The sequence below is a fragment of the Myotis nattereri genome (assembly GCF_964212035.1).
Source record: "Myotis nattereri genome assembly, chromosome: 3".
Classification (NCBI taxonomy): Eukaryota; Metazoa; Chordata; class Mammalia; order Chiroptera; family Vespertilionidae; genus Myotis; species Myotis nattereri.
The window spans coordinates 44,735,510-44,754,162 of NC_138077.1; the positions used below are offsets into that span (position 1 = coordinate 44,735,510).

An 18,653-nucleotide genomic window follows, 5' to 3' on the forward strand; every position below is an offset into this window, starting at 1 on the left:
AGTTGAGTGGAGGACTGGCATAGAGCCCCTCAGCGATCATGTATGGGTCTCAGTCTGTGCTGGGCAGGAAGCAGGTGCTGGAGATACAAGATTGAAAATGGCATAGACATTCCTGTCCTCCAAGAACCCTTACAACTCAGGGATTCTGTTCCTCTGGATTTAATGCAGGCTGAGGGCAGAAACCACAGTTCATACTTCTCTTGTGTGCTCACAAAAGCTAAGCATAGTGCTATGGAGCCTGACTCAGCAGGGAGCATCTGGAAGACAAGAGTTATGCCTTCCACCTGTGGAATCCTTAGCACCTAGCAAAATAGTAAGAAATTGGTTTGAAGGTAATGAATGTGTGTCCAGAGAATAATCAAACAAGTCAATAAATGGATCCACATAATCTACAATACTGACTCACTGTTGAAAGAATCCATTCCAACCCCAGTAATCTACACGATGGGTAAAGAAGTGTCCAAATGTACTGAGGTGCAATGAGTTACACTGGAGACAATAAGGCCACAGGAGGCAAGATTGTACTACTTGTCTGCAGTGGCCTCATTTATAACCATACAACCATTGGATGGTAAAGCCACAGCTCTTCTGAACATCTTCGTGACCAAGGTCCCCAGCAAGCAGACCATAGGCTCCTTAGAAGATGCTGAGTTCACCTCTCATCTTCCTTCTTGTCTGAAGAGTGCCACTAACCTGGTTTTGAAGGTATCAAAAGTTAATGACAGAAACCAGCCAGAGAGATAGGTGTGATTTTCTGCATTGACTAGCATTCCTCTGGAAAACATTTAACCAGAAATAATGTAATCATTTACCTTTTGTTTACCTTCTAAACCCAAAGTAGAAATCATTTCAACATTAGTTTCTCACTAAAGTCAAGAGGTAAAAGTCTCTTCTGCAATATTGATTTCCAGGTATTTTCTGCTGATTGAAATTATGTGGGTAAACAAATTTGTTTTTATTCTTTTAATTGTTAACCAAATGCAATACCTCTTTCTTTTCTTTTTTCACTTTTATTCAAATACAGTTATTTTTCCTATTATTAAGAATAACAATTTGTTCACTTTTAGGCAGTGTCCAGCCGCCAGACTCCTCAAATTTCTTTGGGCCCTATATTCTTTTGGTTTGGGGCTAACAGAGATAAAGTAATTGGGCTAAATCCAGGCTCCTCAGTGTGATGTGGTCAAGTTGCGGAACCTCTCAGCCTCTGCTTCTTCTTCCACAAAGAACAGAGGATGAGAACAGTACAGCTCCTGTGAAGTTGTGAAGATTAAAGCGCAACGCCTTTTGCAGAATAAGGAATCACCATGATGAAGATGTTTTCCTGAGAAGCCATTCCGGCCCCAGAAAATCCAAATCTCCCCATCTTTTCTTTAACCCTAAAATGATTCTCTCTTTTGAGAGACAGACATTTGAGTGGGTGTTAAAGCCGCACTAAACAGTATATAGTTTGAAGTTTTCCAAACAAAAGAGAATTTAAGTTTTCTTATAGTTTCTTATGTGATAATGAAAAGCCTACCGCAAGGATCGCTGTGTTCTTGAGGCCAATTTCACACATAGGATCAACAACCCAAATGGGTTATAGAACTTTCCTTGAAAGAGTAGAAAGATTTGGTGAAGTACAAACTTGCTTCTATGCTGGGTTTAGATTATGCCTCTTCCCCAGGCTGCGACTAGGATGTAGCAAAAAAAGAGGCCCATGGCACAACATTTAAGGAGGTGCTACCCTGAGAATGAGCGCCTCCTTAAATGTTGCACCTTCACCCTCTCCCTGGCCCCACCCTAGTCCAGGACCTACTTTCCCCCATTTACCCCCTCAAATGTATGTCTTTTCAAGGTTTGGATTTTCAGAACCAAGTCGTGGTTATGAGGGCAGGATTCGGGGAAAGCTTCCAGAGCCCTTTCTCCACCCAAAGAAAGGGGGTAATCGCCTCTGGTCACTGTGGTTTGCTAATTTTTACCACGATATGCTCTGGCTCACGTCTCCCAACTTCGGTGCGTTGGCAGTGAATACAATGGGCTCTTCCAAATCACGCTCAGGGCAACTGGTGCTGAGTTACCTGCTCGGGAATCTGACAGGTCCTCGGACAAGGGTAACCTGCATTCCATTAAGCGATGCTCTTTACATTGGAGAAATAAATCCCAGTCTTTCTCCGCAGGACAAATATTATAATTTCATATAACATAGTTCTTGGCTAATCCAATGTCACTGGACCAGATGAGTCAAGATGAGTTCCTTCACGGAAAATGGTGTCTTCTCTGCATCCAGGCACCCAGCATCACGGAGAGTAGGTGTTTCATAAATGCCCATATAAATGAAGAAACACCACACTTATCAGGAATTAATCCTTGGCCTCTCAGGACCGAGGCCCTTTAAACACCAGAAAGGGCAGAGCCAGGAATCTGGCCCAATGATTTAAACACCAACCACTGCCACTTCCTCTCGGCAAAAACCAATTGTTCCTCTGGCTTTTGCTGACGTGCACTTGTCCATGTCCTGTTTTGTGAGAGGCTGGGTTTCTAGCTCTCTCCTCAGTCCTCGCTGCCTAGAGTGATTCTCACCCTGTTCTAGTCCTATCCTATCCCTGGAGACCCGTTTCCGTTGGCACGGCCCCAGCAGAAACCACCTCAGCAACTCTGACCCCGAGCTTCCCCGGACCCTTCCTGTCCTGCCTCCCGACTGGCAACCACACATGCTGAATGCTGCCTGGGAACAGTTTGGGTGCATTGCTCTCCTAGGGCAGAGTTCTACTGACGATTCAGAGACCTGGTGCACCCACAGCTGCCATCTTGAGATCTCCACCGTCAGCGCACAACTCCGCCCAGCAAGTGCCTCCCAGCGCCCTGCTGTACCCTCCTGGAGGCAGTTGATTCTCTTCTGCTCCTTAGACCTTGGGCCTGCTCTCCTCAACCTGCTCTCAAAGCCCCTGATATCCTCCATACACTATCGGACACAGTTAGTGTGGGTGGGAAGTGTATTATTTTAATACTGTGATGTAGGGCTCATAGAAAATTGCACAGATAAATAATTAAAATAATGAAACAGATGACCAGAAAGAGAAGTAAATGCCTATCTCCTACTGGCATGCAGAGGAACTGGAGTTGTGGGAGGAGGGGAAGGAGGTGGAGAATGGAACACTCATGAGTGTATGCTCTGGGCATTCGGCAGCTGAAAATCTGTCCAAATTTGGAATTGGTACCTCCAGCTTCCCTTGGCACTCTTTGGTACAGGTCTTTTGGAAAACATACCAACATATTATCTATTTTCTTCTTCACTGCCAGTAAGTAAATGGGAACATTTCTTTCTAAGGAAACTGAAAAAAATTTAAATGAGAGACCATTTTATTCATCTTGACACCAAAGTTATTTCAATTTATAAGAATTAGACTATGAGATATTTGGGATAAACCCAAAGATATTAACAAATCCCATTTTAAAAGAGTTCTGATGCTTTCCCCACATCTAAGTTCCCACAAAAGTCAGGATGGAAACAGTACCAGAGATAAATGGAAAACATCTGACTGGACATAGCACACTAGTTCAATGGTGGGGCTACCAACTCGCATAGCCTTTCTGCTAGGCAGTTTGGCCAGAGAAATTAAGAGCTTTAAAAATATCCAAATCATTTGATAAAAAATTACTTCACTAGTAAGAATCTATCCTGAAAAAATAACTAGAAAGCCAAAGATTCCCAAAGGGGAAAAAAAAATGTCATTGAAGCTTTGGAATATGATAGTGATTGCTTGAGAACAAACTAAATGTCCAACAGTAAGAGAATTGTTAAATAAATAATGATACACACAGTCATTATAAGCATGTTTTTCAAGTCAAACCCATTAAATAAAAAAGGAGAATACCAAGTTGTATATGCAATATGATTTAAATTCCATTAAAATAACCCCTCACATAGGAAAAAGAAAAAATGGAAATGCACTCAAACCATAAACCCTGTTTATCTCTGGCAATGAGATTGTGGATGAGTTTGTTTTTCTGTTTATAAGTGATAGGATAGTAGGTGAGTTATGGATTGCTTTTTATTTTCCTGGCATCAGCAAAAGAGGACAATACCTAGTGCTTTAGAAATTGTCACCTATGGATGATCCAAGAGCAAAGATTCCAAAATAAATGATCCCAGTACAATACATAAATGATCAGAAAGTATGATCAAACAGGACTTTTCTTTCTCTCCCCACCCTCAGGTTGGGATGGCAATAGAACCACCCCAAGATCAGTGTGGAAATCCCAGAGCAGAGGGGGCTGGGGCCTCATCACAGGATGAGGGAGGTGAAGGGGCACACAGATAGCACAGGGAGACATCACACCACAGGGAGAAGCTCCCTGGGTAGCAGGTGGCACCAGAGCAGTGGTGGGCCCTGACTGCAGGAGGTGTCTAGGCAGATGGGCTTGAAGGCAGCTTTATGACATGCCCCATGCCGTAGGGGGGCACAACAGCTAAAAGTTCCCAAGTTTAAGGAGGGAGTAGCACTTACTAGTAGGTGAGAGAAGCCCTGTAGTCTAGAAAGGGTCCAACAGCTGACATAAGGGGACTCCTGATTGGGGTTGCACGAGGACTTTTTTCTAGGGACTAGATGGGGCAAGAGGACCTGAACTCCTGGGTGAACATGCCAGGTGGGTGTGACTAAGGACAGATGCACTAAGGACAGATGGACATGCCAAGCGGATGTGACTAAGGACAGATGACTAAGGCCTTTGCAGCCTAACTGCCCTTGGATAGAGTCGTATTTGTATAAGTTGCCCCCTCCCCACTTCAGACTTGCTTTGAACGCCTGAGGGGAGAGAGGCACGAGAGGCAAACAATCCTTGGGACTGGGTTTCAACCCAAGTATCTGGGAGGACAGGTTACATGGAAGCCATTAAACATTCACAAAAGAGAGCTCAGCATCAGAAACTCAATTGTGTGGTGGAAAATAAACTTATATTTTACATACCTGAGCTTATGACATGAAATGTTTGCTCACTGCATATATTTTTGTGATTTTCAGATTTTTTACTAATGGCCATATTTTGTATTTTACAACATTATTTTTAAAAAAAGGAAAAAGAAAAGCATCATATCCACAAACAGTTGCTCATGAGTTAAAACCCTGCAGAAAATGGGGCAGAGGCTGATGGAAAGTCACCCCTGGCTCTGAGGATCATCTTGGCCAGAGCTGGTTTTGTGTCTGTAAGAGCCAGGATCTCCCTCTCAAAGAGAACCCCGAGTCCTGACCACACCTCTGAACTTCTGTCAGTGAGATTCTGAGTTAGTGTAGGAGCAGCTGGGAGTAAATGTGAAACTGGTCCTTCCTGTGCCCCATTACATTCCCCCCTTGTCTGCCTCCCCCCCCCCAGCAAATCAATATTAGTGAGGTCCCCTGTAGATGACTCCCTCTTTTTCCAAAACCAAGTTTTGTTCTCTGAAGCAATAGCAAACAACAGAACAAATCCACCCACACACAACGATGACCTCTAAATGTTTGAAGAACATGTTGGTCTCTTGTTAGGCTTCCTTGCTCCAGGCTAAACCATGCCAGGTCCTCATGATATTTTCCAAACATCCTGCTATCCTTCTCACCTCCTTGGAAGTTGCACCTGGGATTGTCCAGGGCCATTTAAAATGAACCCAACAGTGTGGCCCTGTGCTTACGGTGGCCCAGAAAGACCTACTCTAACTCTGCTAAGGCTTTGAAGGACATTTCGGAGGCCCCTGCAGTGTCTCAGCCTGCAGTGGGGGACTCAAACCCAGAGCTTTGCCAAGTGAGTGGCTGTTAGCCCAGGGCTCCCTCTGCTGCACTTATGCACTTGTGGGGGTTTGGGCTGCAGGGCGCACAGCACTGGTGCCAATCACACCCAGCCACCCAGCAGACCCAGGTCAGGGATGTATATGCTGTCACCTACAGGGCCCTGGCAATGAGGTCTGGAGACAAGAGGATGAGGGAGTACGGAACTCCATCTTGCTCTGCTGACCCTAGCCCTCCCCTGCTCTGCTGTGGGAAACCCCTCTTCTCTTCTTCTCTCCCCCTTCCCCCATTCCCACTTTAGGCAGAAGCAATCTCCATTCTTTCCTTCCTGCCTCCAAGGCTCTTACCTAACATCTTGGCATCTCCCATAGCTACTCCTCATTCTAGATATACCTTTGCTACATCTGTGGGCCTTGTCCTCCCTTCAGATCCCTCTAGAAGAGATAACACTCCCTAACATTAGAGGATTCCATCAAGTTGCTGCACATCCCCCTTCACAGACCCCCTTATGTGCTCAAATCACAATAGAAGGCACTCCCTCTGCTGCCAAACCCACAGCGCTCCAGGGCTGTGAGAGCCCCCCTCACCTCCATGCACACCACACCCCCTCAGCCTCCTCTCTTTGCTGCTGTTACCATGTTCCCATGCACCACCGCCCCATCCCCAGAAGCATTGATTTGGCAGATTTCTTGGGGCCAGCAATGTCCTAACCTGTTTGTTTTTCCAGGGCTGATGTTTGCAGGAATTTTCTTGGAACCACAACAGAAATCATCCCACGTCCTTATGCAATTCCTCTGGGAGGCTTCGACAGATAAATAAAGCCCTCGGCCTCTCCACTGGTCTACCTTTCCCAGAGAGCACCTGAGTTTCTTCTGAAGCCTCCAGCATCTGTCCACCTGCCAGGGTCTCTCTGGAGCAGCCATGAAGTCCCTCGTCCTGGTCTTTTGCCTTGCTCAGCTCTGGGGCTGCCATGCTGCCCCTTCTAACGTAGGTCCGGGTTATAGAGCACTGGACTGTGATGACCCAGAATCAGAGCAAGCAGCCCTGGTGGCCATGGACTACCTCAATAAGAACCTTTTTCGGGGCTACAAGCACACCTTGAACCAGATTGACAAAGTGAAGGTGTGGCTTCGGGTAAGTGAACCCCCTGCGTATGAGCTGAAAGACCTGTTTGTGGAGCTTAACTGGGTGTCTCAGAAGATCACGTCTCCCAGCAAAAATGAAACTGCAGAGGGGTAGACTCTGATTTCTTCCCCAGAGGGAGGGAGGGGGCAGGTGCACGGCAAGAGAGGACACATCCTCTTCTGTAGTCACGGTTCTTGGCAAGGAAAGTGCTGGGGTTAGGGGAGATTTATAGGAAAAGAAAAGGGTAATTTGAAGATCAAAGGTAGAAAGTGGCTAGCTAGAAAACCCAAGGTGCAAGAGACTGAATTCTAGTTGCCAAATTATCACTGATTGGAAATCACTTGTCTTTCTTTGCTTCAGTTATTTCTGGATTTGACAACTTACCTATTATATGCCAGGCCCTTTCACATATATTATCTGCTTAACTCCTCCCACCCCTTGCCCCTAGTCCTGTGTGGTAGGTATTGTCCTTGTCTTACATAAGAGGAAACCAAGGATCTGACAAATTAGGGCTTTTGTTTTTTTTTCTTTTTGCCCAAGGTCATATAATTAGTAAGCACTGGTCTGGGATTCGATTCCAGATCTGTGTTCCTTCCTCCGCACAAGCTCCTCCCACATTCCACATTCCAGAGAGAAGTCTTGGCATGAAGGAGATTTACGTCCTCACATGCTGAACAAGAAACCAATGCAGTCAGCGACAATAAAGGTCAAGCTAGAAAACATGTGTTGGGCATCAGTTGAGAGAACTGGAGAAGTGAGGAAAAGACATCTGTCTCTTGACTATTTTGAAATTAAATTTTATATCTGATGAGGAATAATTCTTTCAGCAAATGTTGAGTAGAATCCTTCTGTGGGCAAGAACAGTGGGCAAGTGTCAGGCGCTATATTATGTTGAACCATATGAAATTGCCATTTTTGTATATTAAAAGCAATCAAATATTGGCTTTTTTGTTAATTCTCACTCGAGGATATTTTTCCATTGGTTTTTAGGGAGAGTGGAAGAGAGAGGGAAAGACAGAGAGATACATTGACATGAGAGAAACACATCAGTTGGTTGCCTCCTGCACGCACCCCAACCAGGGCCCAAGCCAGGGAGGAGCCTGCAACCGAGGTACATGCCCCTGACCGGAATCAAACCCAGGACCCTTTGGTCTGCAGACTGACGCTCTATCCACTGAGCCAAACTGGCTAGGGCCAAATATTGGTTTTTTAATGGTTCAGGCCAATACAAAGGTAAGAAAAGACATAGTGGCCACAAGAGTTTTAGAATCTAGAAAGGGAAATAAGGTAAACATTAAGATATCTGAATTGACTAACATCTGAGCTCCTAATGGGACAAAATACCTAAAATCAGGATTGTCCCAGATGGATCCTAGGAGCTCTGCAACCATACTGATGTACAGAGGAAACTGACCAATTCAGAGGGAATAGCAACGTGCATCTGTGAGGAAAAGGTAATGAACAGACGGTGTGGTTTTCTCTAAAGGCAGAGCTTGGGAGTCACTTTCCTTGAGAAGCCCAGAAGTGTGCGGCTCCTACTCCCTGCAGCTCTGGATGTTTTCAGGAAGTTAACTGGGGCACATCTGCACATCATAAAACACAGCTTTCTCCCGTAGAGGAGATTCTGAGGCTTCAGGTACTAGCGAGTAAGGAAGAACAGAAATAAGAGGCAAGAAGAACTGGGGTGAAATAATAAAATAAAAGGCATAGTCATATCTTCTTGATTTGCAGGCTTTGAAGAAAGGATACAGAAACAGGTGAACTGGCAAGAACAATTCCAAGGAGTTATAGCTCTCCTCTCACTGCCTCCTCCACAACTCCTGGTTTATGCTAGTGACTTACACACTGCCTCCTCTGTCAGAGAGGCTCCTCTTCCCCGCTCATCACCAGTAGAGGGCAGTAGAGGGCAGCAACTTTGCATCTGGCATTTATAAGCCCAAGACAAAAGCCTTTAGGAAGGAAAAGGAAATGGCGGGGCGGGGGGAAGTAGCTAATGAGAAAAAGAAGTAAAGGGAGGGATGGAGAAAAAGTAGAGACAGTAAGATATCATCCTACAGCACCTTACTTTACTGCTTCACTGAGAAAAATCCAAAGCTGACTTTTTTAAAGCACTGCTTGAAAGGCGAAATTTTAAAAATTAAATAGGTCTCAGCTTCATTTTTAGCTTCCAAACAGAGTTCAGAGTGATGGCTGTGATTCCATCACCTGTCCAAGCTCACGCCCCCCTTCTTCCTGGTAAACACCCTTAAGCACCTGCCCAGCCAATAGAGGAGGACTAGGAAGACCCATTGTGGTTTCGCCCACTGGCAGGTCAGCGCTGGGTGAAGTTGCACACAGTAGGAATGACTTCCCTCACCTCTCCAACAGGTGGTGGGTTCAAGCCCAATGGGGGCTCACGCTTTGGCCTGATCAACAGGAACAGGGCAATACACTGCTCACTTCTTCATTCTGTGTCTCCACAGCGGCCCATGGGAGAGGTGTTTGAGATGGAAATAGACACGCTGGAAACTACCTGCCACGCACTGGACCCCACCCCCGTGGCCAACTGCTCTGTGCGGTCAATGGCGGAGCACGTGAGTGGCCCTCTTCGGGTGATTTCGGATGGTGGCCCAACCAGATCCACCGTGGTTCTGCATGGAGCAGGCCTCTTTATCCAGCTGCCCAGCTGGCCCTCATGGCTAGCCAGTGTGCAGTTTCTAAAATTGCCATTCGAAGCCTCCTTCCCTGGGGCTAATTTTTGCAACAGTTCAACTTTCTTATTGTAGCCCTCCTTGCAACCAGAGTGTAATGTGTCAATATCACCCCCCCCCCCCCGCCGCCCCCCAAGAAGGTGATTTTGTGAGGCCCACCTTTGACAACCATGCCTGAGGGACCAAGCCCTCCCTGGGTGAGAAGTGCAAGGCCAGCCCTCCTCCCAGGCCCTCACTGTGGGTTTATTTCTCTAGGCTGTGGAAGGAGACTGTGATTTCCATGTGCTAAAACAGGACGGCCAGTTTACTGTGTTGTTCGCAAAATGTGATTCCAGTCCAGGTAAAGATGATTCTTCTTATTTGACCTTGTAGAGAGAGCGAGGAAGGAACCTGCATTGTTATCAACATTCTAGCCACTTTGTTGGTGAGGAAAAGAAGCCAAACTTCCTGGGTTCTGGGTTTGTAAAACTGTTTTAGGGAGCTATTCTCCTTGGAGGTGAAAGTTGCGCCTGGATGAGAGGGGCTCCTGCAGAAATGTCAGCATGACAGGAGCCACCTGAAGGTTTAGTAAGAAGCAGAGATTATGCTAAGCGAAATAAGCCATCAGAGAAAGACAAGGATCACATGATCTCACTCACATGTGGAATCTAATGAACAAAATAGGTCCAGAGACGTAGAAGCATGACACAGACTGTCAAATCTCAGAGGGAAGGTGGAGGTGGGCGGGTGTGGGGGGTGAGGGTGAGGACGGGAAAAGATTACCATAGCTCTTATATGCATAACCCATGGACACACACAATAGTGCAGCGAAGGCCTTGTGGGGAGGGGGGAGGTGTCAATGGGACATCTGTCATACTTTGAACGATAAAGATTTTTTTTTTTTTAAAGAAGCAGAGAAAATGCCTAAAGCCATTTGGATCCTGTCTTAGCCCTTTCTAAATAAGCAGAGCTGGGGTGAATGCGGCGGAGAATGACAACCCTCCCTGATCCTTCTCTCTGTGATTAGATTCGGCGGAGGACTTGCGAAAGGTGTGCCCAGACTGCCCCCTGCTGGCCCCGGTTAATAACACCAAGGTGGTGCGCGCTGTAGAGGCTGCTCTGACCGCTTTCAACACTCAAACTAATGGCTCCTATTTTCAGCTTGTAGAAGTTTCCCGGGCTCAACTTGTGGTAAGACTGAGGCCCTTTGATAAATTGAGCAGTCTGGTGGGACTTCGGCAATGCACGCAGAGCAGGGCAGAGCAGGTGCAGGGGCAGTAACGGAAGGCAAGGAAGGGAGTGGGGAAAAGAGTCCTGGAGGGTATGAGGACCCTGCGTATCATCAGGATCTCAGTGTCTCTCTAACATAAAACAGCCAGATGCTGCCAGAACCCCAGTTTCTCAGCTCCAGTTAACCCTGTGGCTCTCGGTTCAGCGGGTGGGAGTTCCCACATTGTTCAGAAGCACCCACCGGAAATTCATGGGTCTTCATATCTTTATCATCCATCCTCACTGATACTCCTGTTTGATACAAAGGCACAGGCCTACTCACACGGATAGGTGTATAATGGTGGGATCCTAAAATGCCTTTTGAGTCACTGAAAAAAAATCTAATTATACTGTGGATAGTTTAGCATATTTGAATGCAACAGAATTCTAAACTGGTTTTCTGGATACCAGCCATGGCATATTTGGAAATCTATTAACCAGAATATGTGCTTCTCAGGGCACCCTCACCCCCAGACTCTATCAAATAACAGGGATTTTATTATTGTAAGTGTCTATATGTTTCATAAGAACTATAAAAAAGTACAAGTATCTTCCATACTTTCATTTCTCTTTTTTTTTTTTCCATTTGATCCTGCTCTCTACAGTTGGTGGGAGAGGTAGCAATTGATTTCTTTACTGTCCCGCTCTATCTTGGAATAACCTGAACCTTGGGTCTCAAAGTGCAGCCCAAGAGGGAGCTGGGGTGGGGGAGGCAGGGTTCTCACCCAGATCAGTGGAAGGTTGGCCACTGGGTTCCTGCTTCCTATTTGAAAACTCACTCTGCCCTGAATGATGGGCAGTGGATACTTAAATCTCTTTCAGGGGAGACCTGCCCCCAAACTCTGTATTCAATACTGGAGAACATGAAGCCACAATAACCGCCCTCTACAACCCATTGGGGCCATCTTTCCTGGCCACTCACTGTGGTCTATGTGAAAGGTGCTCCCTGGAGTGTGCACTGACAGGGCCCTTGCTACTTCCCTCCAGCCTCTCTTTCCCTGCCTTTTTCATGCCAAGTCGTGTGACTTCATGAGCATTTTCATTTCTCTCATCAGTATCTTACACATACGACCTATGTGGAGTTTGCAATAGCTGCCACTGACTGTGTTGCTAAAGAGGTCACAGACCCAGCCAAATGTAACTTGCTGGCGGAAAAGGTAAGTGGGCCAGGCCCTGGGGATGGCAAAGCTGGTTGTAGAACAGAGCATCCTTAGAGCAAGCTAAGGATGCTAATCTTGGGATTGTGGAAAGGGGATCACAGTGCAAAATACCCACTCCCTATGGGGCTGGGTCATGCCAGCCTTCTTCTGAGGTGTTACCTCCTCCTTTTAAGAGCTGTCCTCACATCATTTCACCTGCTGAAGGTCCCTGGTGTTAGGAAAATGACAGACTGTTCCTAACTAAGCCAAATCATACCCGATTGCTGGCACTGTGAAGTGTAGATTTTCTAGACATACCCCGGATATTAAATCTTTCAAGTCACTGGGGCCAATAAAGTCCACTTCTAGGAATTTAGCCTAAAGAGAACATCAAAGATGTTTGACAGAAATATATCTATATACACATGAAACTAATACAAAAGTAATATTGAATGTAAACAGTAAATGGAAAATAAAATTTGAGAAATACATTGAGTAATTGAAATAAAATAGTTCCATAATTAATATATATCTGTAAAGATGATTTATCATAGATACATAATGACCCACAGAAGATCTGAATGCCTAACAGGGGAGTCACTGAATAAAATAATGGCACATCAATAAATAGAAAATTATGCAGACACTAAAAATTATGTTTTCAAGGAATAATGAATGATGTAAGAAAATGCTCTCATATTATAGTAAGTGAAAACACATAATACCGAATGTTATAGTTACAATGATCCCAATTTTTAAATGATATTCAATCAGTATTTTAAAATAAGAAAAATACATGGACGTTAATGGAAACTCTCCTGAGTTAGTACCATATGAGGGACTATGGGGGATTTCTCCCACTCTCAAAGCATTTCTGTATCTTTCACATTTTATATAGAATTATATGATATATATATTCTGTAAGCAGAAACTATAAACTTCAGAAAACTGTGTGTGTTTAAAAAAAAGAAAGAAATTAAGAATTCAAGGATTTGTTTTCTTTCCTTTGACATGTTGGAGTATCAATGAAACTGGGAGAGAAATCCACTTATTGAACCAGTTCAAATAACTCCTGTCTTTCTGTGGCAGCAATACGGCTTCTGTAAGGGGTCACTCACTGAGAAGGGGCCACTCAATGGAGATGAAAAAGTTTCAGTGACCTGTACAGTGTTCCCAACACAGGTAAGGGAGTCATGGATACACTTGCCCTCATCTTCAGAATACAATGACCCCTTGGCATTTATGTAGTGTGTTAGTAATTATAGGGAATTTGCTGCCCTGACCCACAATGATAAATAGCACTGGGGTATGTGGAACCATCACCAAATGGAAGGGTATTTCAGCCATTCCTTCCCAGCCTGAGAACTGGTACCTACAGGGTAGAACCATCCTAGTAGGCATTTGACAAGGCCACTTTTTATTTGTGGGGTGGGAGAGGTTTTCTGAGTTGCAGAGACCAGGTGGCCAGATCTTTCCAGCAGCTCCCAGTGGCTGCAGGTGTAGATGACAAAGAGGCTGACACTGCTGGTGAAGGTTAGCCATCAGGTCGGGTGCTTTTGCTCATGAGACGTGTCTAAGTCCACAATGCCCAAGACAATCGGTGAGAGGGGGCTACCATATGCCAATTACCCTTCCCTGCATCTCTTATGATAATCCTTTGCACCTAGGTAGTTCTTTTCTGCCATATTTTATGTAAATAGAAATTATTGCTGAGAAAGAATTGGGTGGGGTTCCACCTAAAAGCATGGGTGGCCTTGTCCGGGAGGAGAAAGATAGCTAACCTATGGAAACGGTTCTCTCTCCTGCCTATGTTGCCACAGCCTCAACCAGACAACTCCCCTGTGGCTTCACCTCCAGCTAACCTGCCCGAAGCTCCTGTGGTGTTGGGACCCCTGCTGGTGGCAGCTCCACCGCTACCCGTGCCGGTGCACCGGGCACACTATGACCTTCGCCACACCTTCACGGGTGGAGCCTCAGTGGAGTCTGCCTCAGGGGAAGTCGGGAAAGCACCCAACGTGGCACAGCCTAGCGTGGCTGTAGCTGCTGGCCCAGTGGTCCACCTTTGCCCCGGGAGAATCAGACACTTCAAGATCTAGATGAAGGTCAGGGATGAGAAGGATTGGCAGAGAGAACATCGCCATCATTTTATCTAAGTCTGAGTAGGGGTAGGGGCCTTGTCTGCTACCAAGGCAAGTGCTACATGTGGTCTAGATTAATATCAAGTCTTGAATCCCAACTTCTCTTCCTTCTTCAGAAAACAGAAGCAAAGGGGATGATGGTTATGTTTGAGGAAAGGCATAAGGCTGGCAACTTGTCATTGTTCTGATAATAAGCCATCACCATTATGCTCTCTGCCTTCTTTGACCTCAGAAAAACAACTGTAACTGTGACTTTGAGAGGTGCTCTTGCCAAACTTGTATTTGCTTGTTAATGAAAGTGTCTGAAGGATCTTCCTGAATAAAGAAGGTTCTAAGCAGAAATGTGGTCATAATTATTGCCTACTTCCTCCAAGCTCATGTGTATGGCTTGTCTTCCCAACAGCCACTCTACAAGTGTCCCTAAGCAAAAGCAAAATGAAAATAGAGATAAAATAGAACAAAAATATGCTGTATTGCTACACACAGGAAAAAGTGAGACTAGAATCTGCTAAAATCCCATAAGATATGCCCATTTCCTTATAAGAAAATAATTCTTATCATTTCATAAAGGTAAAAAATATGGCTAAACAAAGTCCAAGTGCCTTAACTTTGTACAGCCAAACCAACCATTGTTTTCCTCAATACCCAGGTAAGGAGAGATTGGCAATTAACACAGGCAAGTAATTTTAATTACACTGCTTATTATATATGTTTAAAATAATTGTTGATTGTACTGTAGACACTTCATGTTGTGATGCAGGATTGGTCTTTCCAGCCAATCTATTTTAAAGCTTTAAGTGAAAGCTCTATTTACAGTATGATAAGAGAAGGGATGTGTGGACAGGTAAATTCAGTGGACATTTGTAGGCATTATTAAAGTACTCGGATAACATAAAGGGATAAACAGTTCCCATTATAGAATGGTGCCTAGACTATTTCAATTTTTGTTCTGAGTGATCTAAAAGATCGTCTCTTTAATATAGAATTTTAAAGGGATGAGACTAACAACCAGTTAGTGGCTTCACTTGAACCAAGAAGACTGAATCAAACATTGACCATCACCTATCATTCTTGCCTTGAGGTTTTGCCAGTATCCCAGAAGGAATGGCCAGGAAGGTGGTAAAACCACTAGGTATCTTAGAAGTCAAGGAAGACAAGGATGGTATGGTCAGCTGGGTTAAATGCTGCAGAAAGATCAATGAGAATGAGGACTGAGAAAAGGCCTTGGTTAGTTGACTTTCTTGGAAGTCATGGTAACCACTGGCAAATGCAGTTTTACTAGAAGGATGAGTGTAAAAGCCTAGTTGCAGAGGGTTGATTGGTGGTAGTCTAAGATAAGGACATGGAGGGGCACATGTATTCTCTTTCAAGCAGTTTGATTGCAAAGGGTGGGAGAAATAAGATGTAATTTAAAAGGATAATTGGGTGGAGAAAAGACTTCTTTTTCAACAAAGACTTTTGAGCCTATTTAGGGCAAAATATATAAAGAGATGGGAGAAGAAATAAAGGAAACGATGGGGCAGGGTGCTAGGATAAATATTAAGTGGAGAACTGGAGAAGATTTGAGCAACTCTGCTAAGGATTCTAGTTCTTCTTTGTGGGAACTTGACTTAGATCCTGAAGAGTCATATTTCACCCAGCACTAAAAGAGACTCACCTTCTGTCCAACCTTGTACACACAGGTGTGGTTGTGAGGGAGCACATGGAGTATTAGTCACATTATTTTCCATGGAGAGTGAGTGATAGATTCCCAACCCAAAGTAGCTTAAGTAAAAAGGGGAATGTGTACTGAGAATTCAAATAGAGGAGTCCTACCTAAGGCACAAACAGATCTAGGGATTCAAAAGGTATCATATCTTCCCTCTCCTCCTCCTCCTCTTCTTCTATCTCTTCTTTCTTCCTCCTCCCCTTCCTCCTCCTCCCCTTCCTCCTCCTCCTCTTTCTCCTCTTCTATCTCTTCTTTCTTTCTTCCTCCTCCTCCTCTTCCTCCTCTTCCTCCTCCTCCTCCTCTCTTTCTCTCCATCTCTCAGCAATGCCTGCTTTTAGTCTTAGCCAGGATGGCCATTGCCAGTGTCACACCTACATGAGCATTAGTGCCTAAGCCCGAAGAAAGAGAGAAGGGTCAGTCAAGAAGAGCCAAGGAAGGAGTTATTCCAGGGGAATAGCAGACATGAAGGCCTGGAGGCAAGAAATAGGTTGATGTAGCCAAGAATGATAAAGGAAGAAAGCAAGATGAGGAAGGATGTAGAAGATGAGGTCAGAAAAGTGGACAGGGGCCAGGTTATGAGCAGCTTTGTGGTCCCCAAAAGGAGATGAAATGTCATTTTCAGTGCAATGGGAAACCATGAAAGGTTTTAAGCAGGGCAGTAATATATTCTGATTTATGTTAAAAATTCACTTGGGCTCCATGGTTCTCAACCTGAGGATGGGGTGAGGTTGGATGGGGCAGCATCACCTTCTCCTCAAAGAGATGTTTGAAAGTGGAGGCATTTACTTGGGATGCTACTGGGCAGAGGCTAGGGATGCTAAACATTCTGAAATGAATTGGAGAGGCCAACCAATGAAATCCCAACAATGAACAATGATTAATTGATGCTCCAAATACTAATAGCATTCACCTTGTTAGTTGCTATAGGGAAAATGAATTATAGCTGGGCAAGAGTAGCCATAGGATAGGAAGTGACTGGAGCTTTCTAGAGGAGAGATAAGTGTACCTTAGGCTAAAGTATTGGGCAGCAGGTGTAGTAAACCAAAAATATAACCTGCTGATGAATTCGATGTGGGGGTGAGAAAGAGGGAGATGGAGGATAACTTCTGGATTTGTGGCTTTTCTAATTGGGTAGATGGTGGTGCCATTTACCCAATTACCCACTTACCCATTTACCCACTGCCTCAGCAAAGGGCAGTGATTAATTTCATTTGAGTTACCTCTCTATCTTGAAATTGTGCAGTTTATTATTCTACATTAGGCTAACCCATGCTTCTTAAAGAAGCAGTGAATCTGACAGACCTGCATGACCTTGGCCAAGTTGCTTTACCTTTCATTTCTCATTGCCCTCATTATACATCCAGGTGTATACAACAGCCCAGAATGGCTGTAAAACTAAATGGAATGTTTGGAATAGATGCTTGGAACCTTCTTGACACATTCTAAGTCCTCTGTAACTGTCTTCAGAAGATCATGTTTCGGACCTACTCTTACATGTGTATCCTCTGCTCGACAAGTTGATCCTCACTTGTGATTTAAACTCTTAGTCTTACACAGATAACTTCCAACTTTAGACTATAGGATGGGCCTCTTATTTGAATTCCAACACTGCTTTTCCAAATGTCTCCAGGATTTCCTCACTTGAATTTACCTAGACCAGTTTCCTATGTGATGTATTTATCTAAAAGATGCATGCCTGAACACTCAGCATTATTCAAAAAGTGCATATTCTAGAAAACTTTCTTCCAAAGAATAAACATAATTTAGAGAAGATGAGTTATGGATTTTGTTAGGCAGAGGCAGATCAGAGGGCAGCCGAGCGTAGGGATGGAGCAGGAGCTGATTCACAGTCACCCGTGACATCTCTGTGATCTGGGAGTGGATAAACTTGAGGAGGCAGGGGGCTAGAAGAAAAAAGACACAGATGAGAATCAGGGGCCCTATCATGGGTAGGACCCAGGTGGCTAAGGGGCTTTGGAACCAGCCGGAAGGAGAGTTGTCCTGGAAGTGTCCTGCATGTAGTTCTTCAGTCAGCTTAGTCAGGGTCTGTATGTTTACGTTTTGCTACTCCGGACTCATTGATGTAATAACAGCATTCTTCCCGAAGGAATATACAGGTTCCTCCTTTTTCTGCAGTCAGAAGGTCTGAGGCGCGCCGGTTCTGTAGGGCTACTTGGGCTACTGATGTCACTTGTCACTGTAGGGAGGCTAAAAAGAGGCAGTAGTAGACTCCAGAGCTAACTGGAGCTTGTCATTAAAGTACTGAGCAGTGACCAGACTGTTCCCGAGGGCCCCCCAGTGAGGCCTACCTAGGTAGCGATACTCACCTCTAACATGATAGGGAGGAAGGCAGCCCAGCGGGTCCAGGGATGGGATGGAGGGAGCAACCAGTGAGCTCTGACTCTCCATACAAGGTTAGTTGAGGAACTACTGTGACCACGAAGCAAGGCCCGGGGTCAGAGGAGTTCATGCAGTTCCTTAAGGTGCCGTTGCACCAAAAGAAGGTACCCGGGCTGGCCTTGGTGAGACTGGCTGCAGTGTGGTATGACAGTCTCTCCCGTGGCAACCCCATAGGTGCTGACATCTTGATTACATCTGTCTGGGTTCCACTGGTTGTAAACAAAACAGACATAGGGTCAGCCAGTTTTGGACACTGACTGGATGTCGACAGCCATCTGGATCTTTGTCTGACATCTGAACAGAGGGCAGTCCTGAGATCCTACCTGCCAGGTGACTTGTTTGCTGTTCTGGTGGTGGGTTTCACAGACCTTGAACCTCCACACATAAGCGGGTGGGGGTGGGTGTAGGTTGCACACGGCAGGGAGGAGAAGGAAGGAGGAGGGGAGGGCGGTTAAGGCAGACCTCAG

General features: G+C 45.1%; 1 protein-coding gene across 1 annotated transcript; it reads left to right on the forward strand.

The window, feature by feature from the left end:
• Positions 1 to 6,659: 6,659 nt before the first annotated feature.
• Positions 6,660 to 14,415, forward strand: AHSG (alpha 2-HS glycoprotein; the record flags this gene model as incomplete). The annotated part of the gene is made up of 7 exons (XM_081088237.1): positions 6,660 to 6,872; positions 9,326 to 9,436; positions 9,809 to 9,893; positions 10,560 to 10,723; positions 11,857 to 11,958; positions 13,030 to 13,122; positions 13,761 to 14,415. The coding sequence occupies 7 exons, from the start codon at positions 6,660 to 6,662 to the stop codon at positions 14,034 to 14,036; spliced, it is 1,044 nt and encodes a 347-aa protein (XP_080944363.1). The 3' UTR covers positions 14,037 to 14,415.
• Positions 14,416 to 18,653: the final 4,238 nt, after the last annotated feature.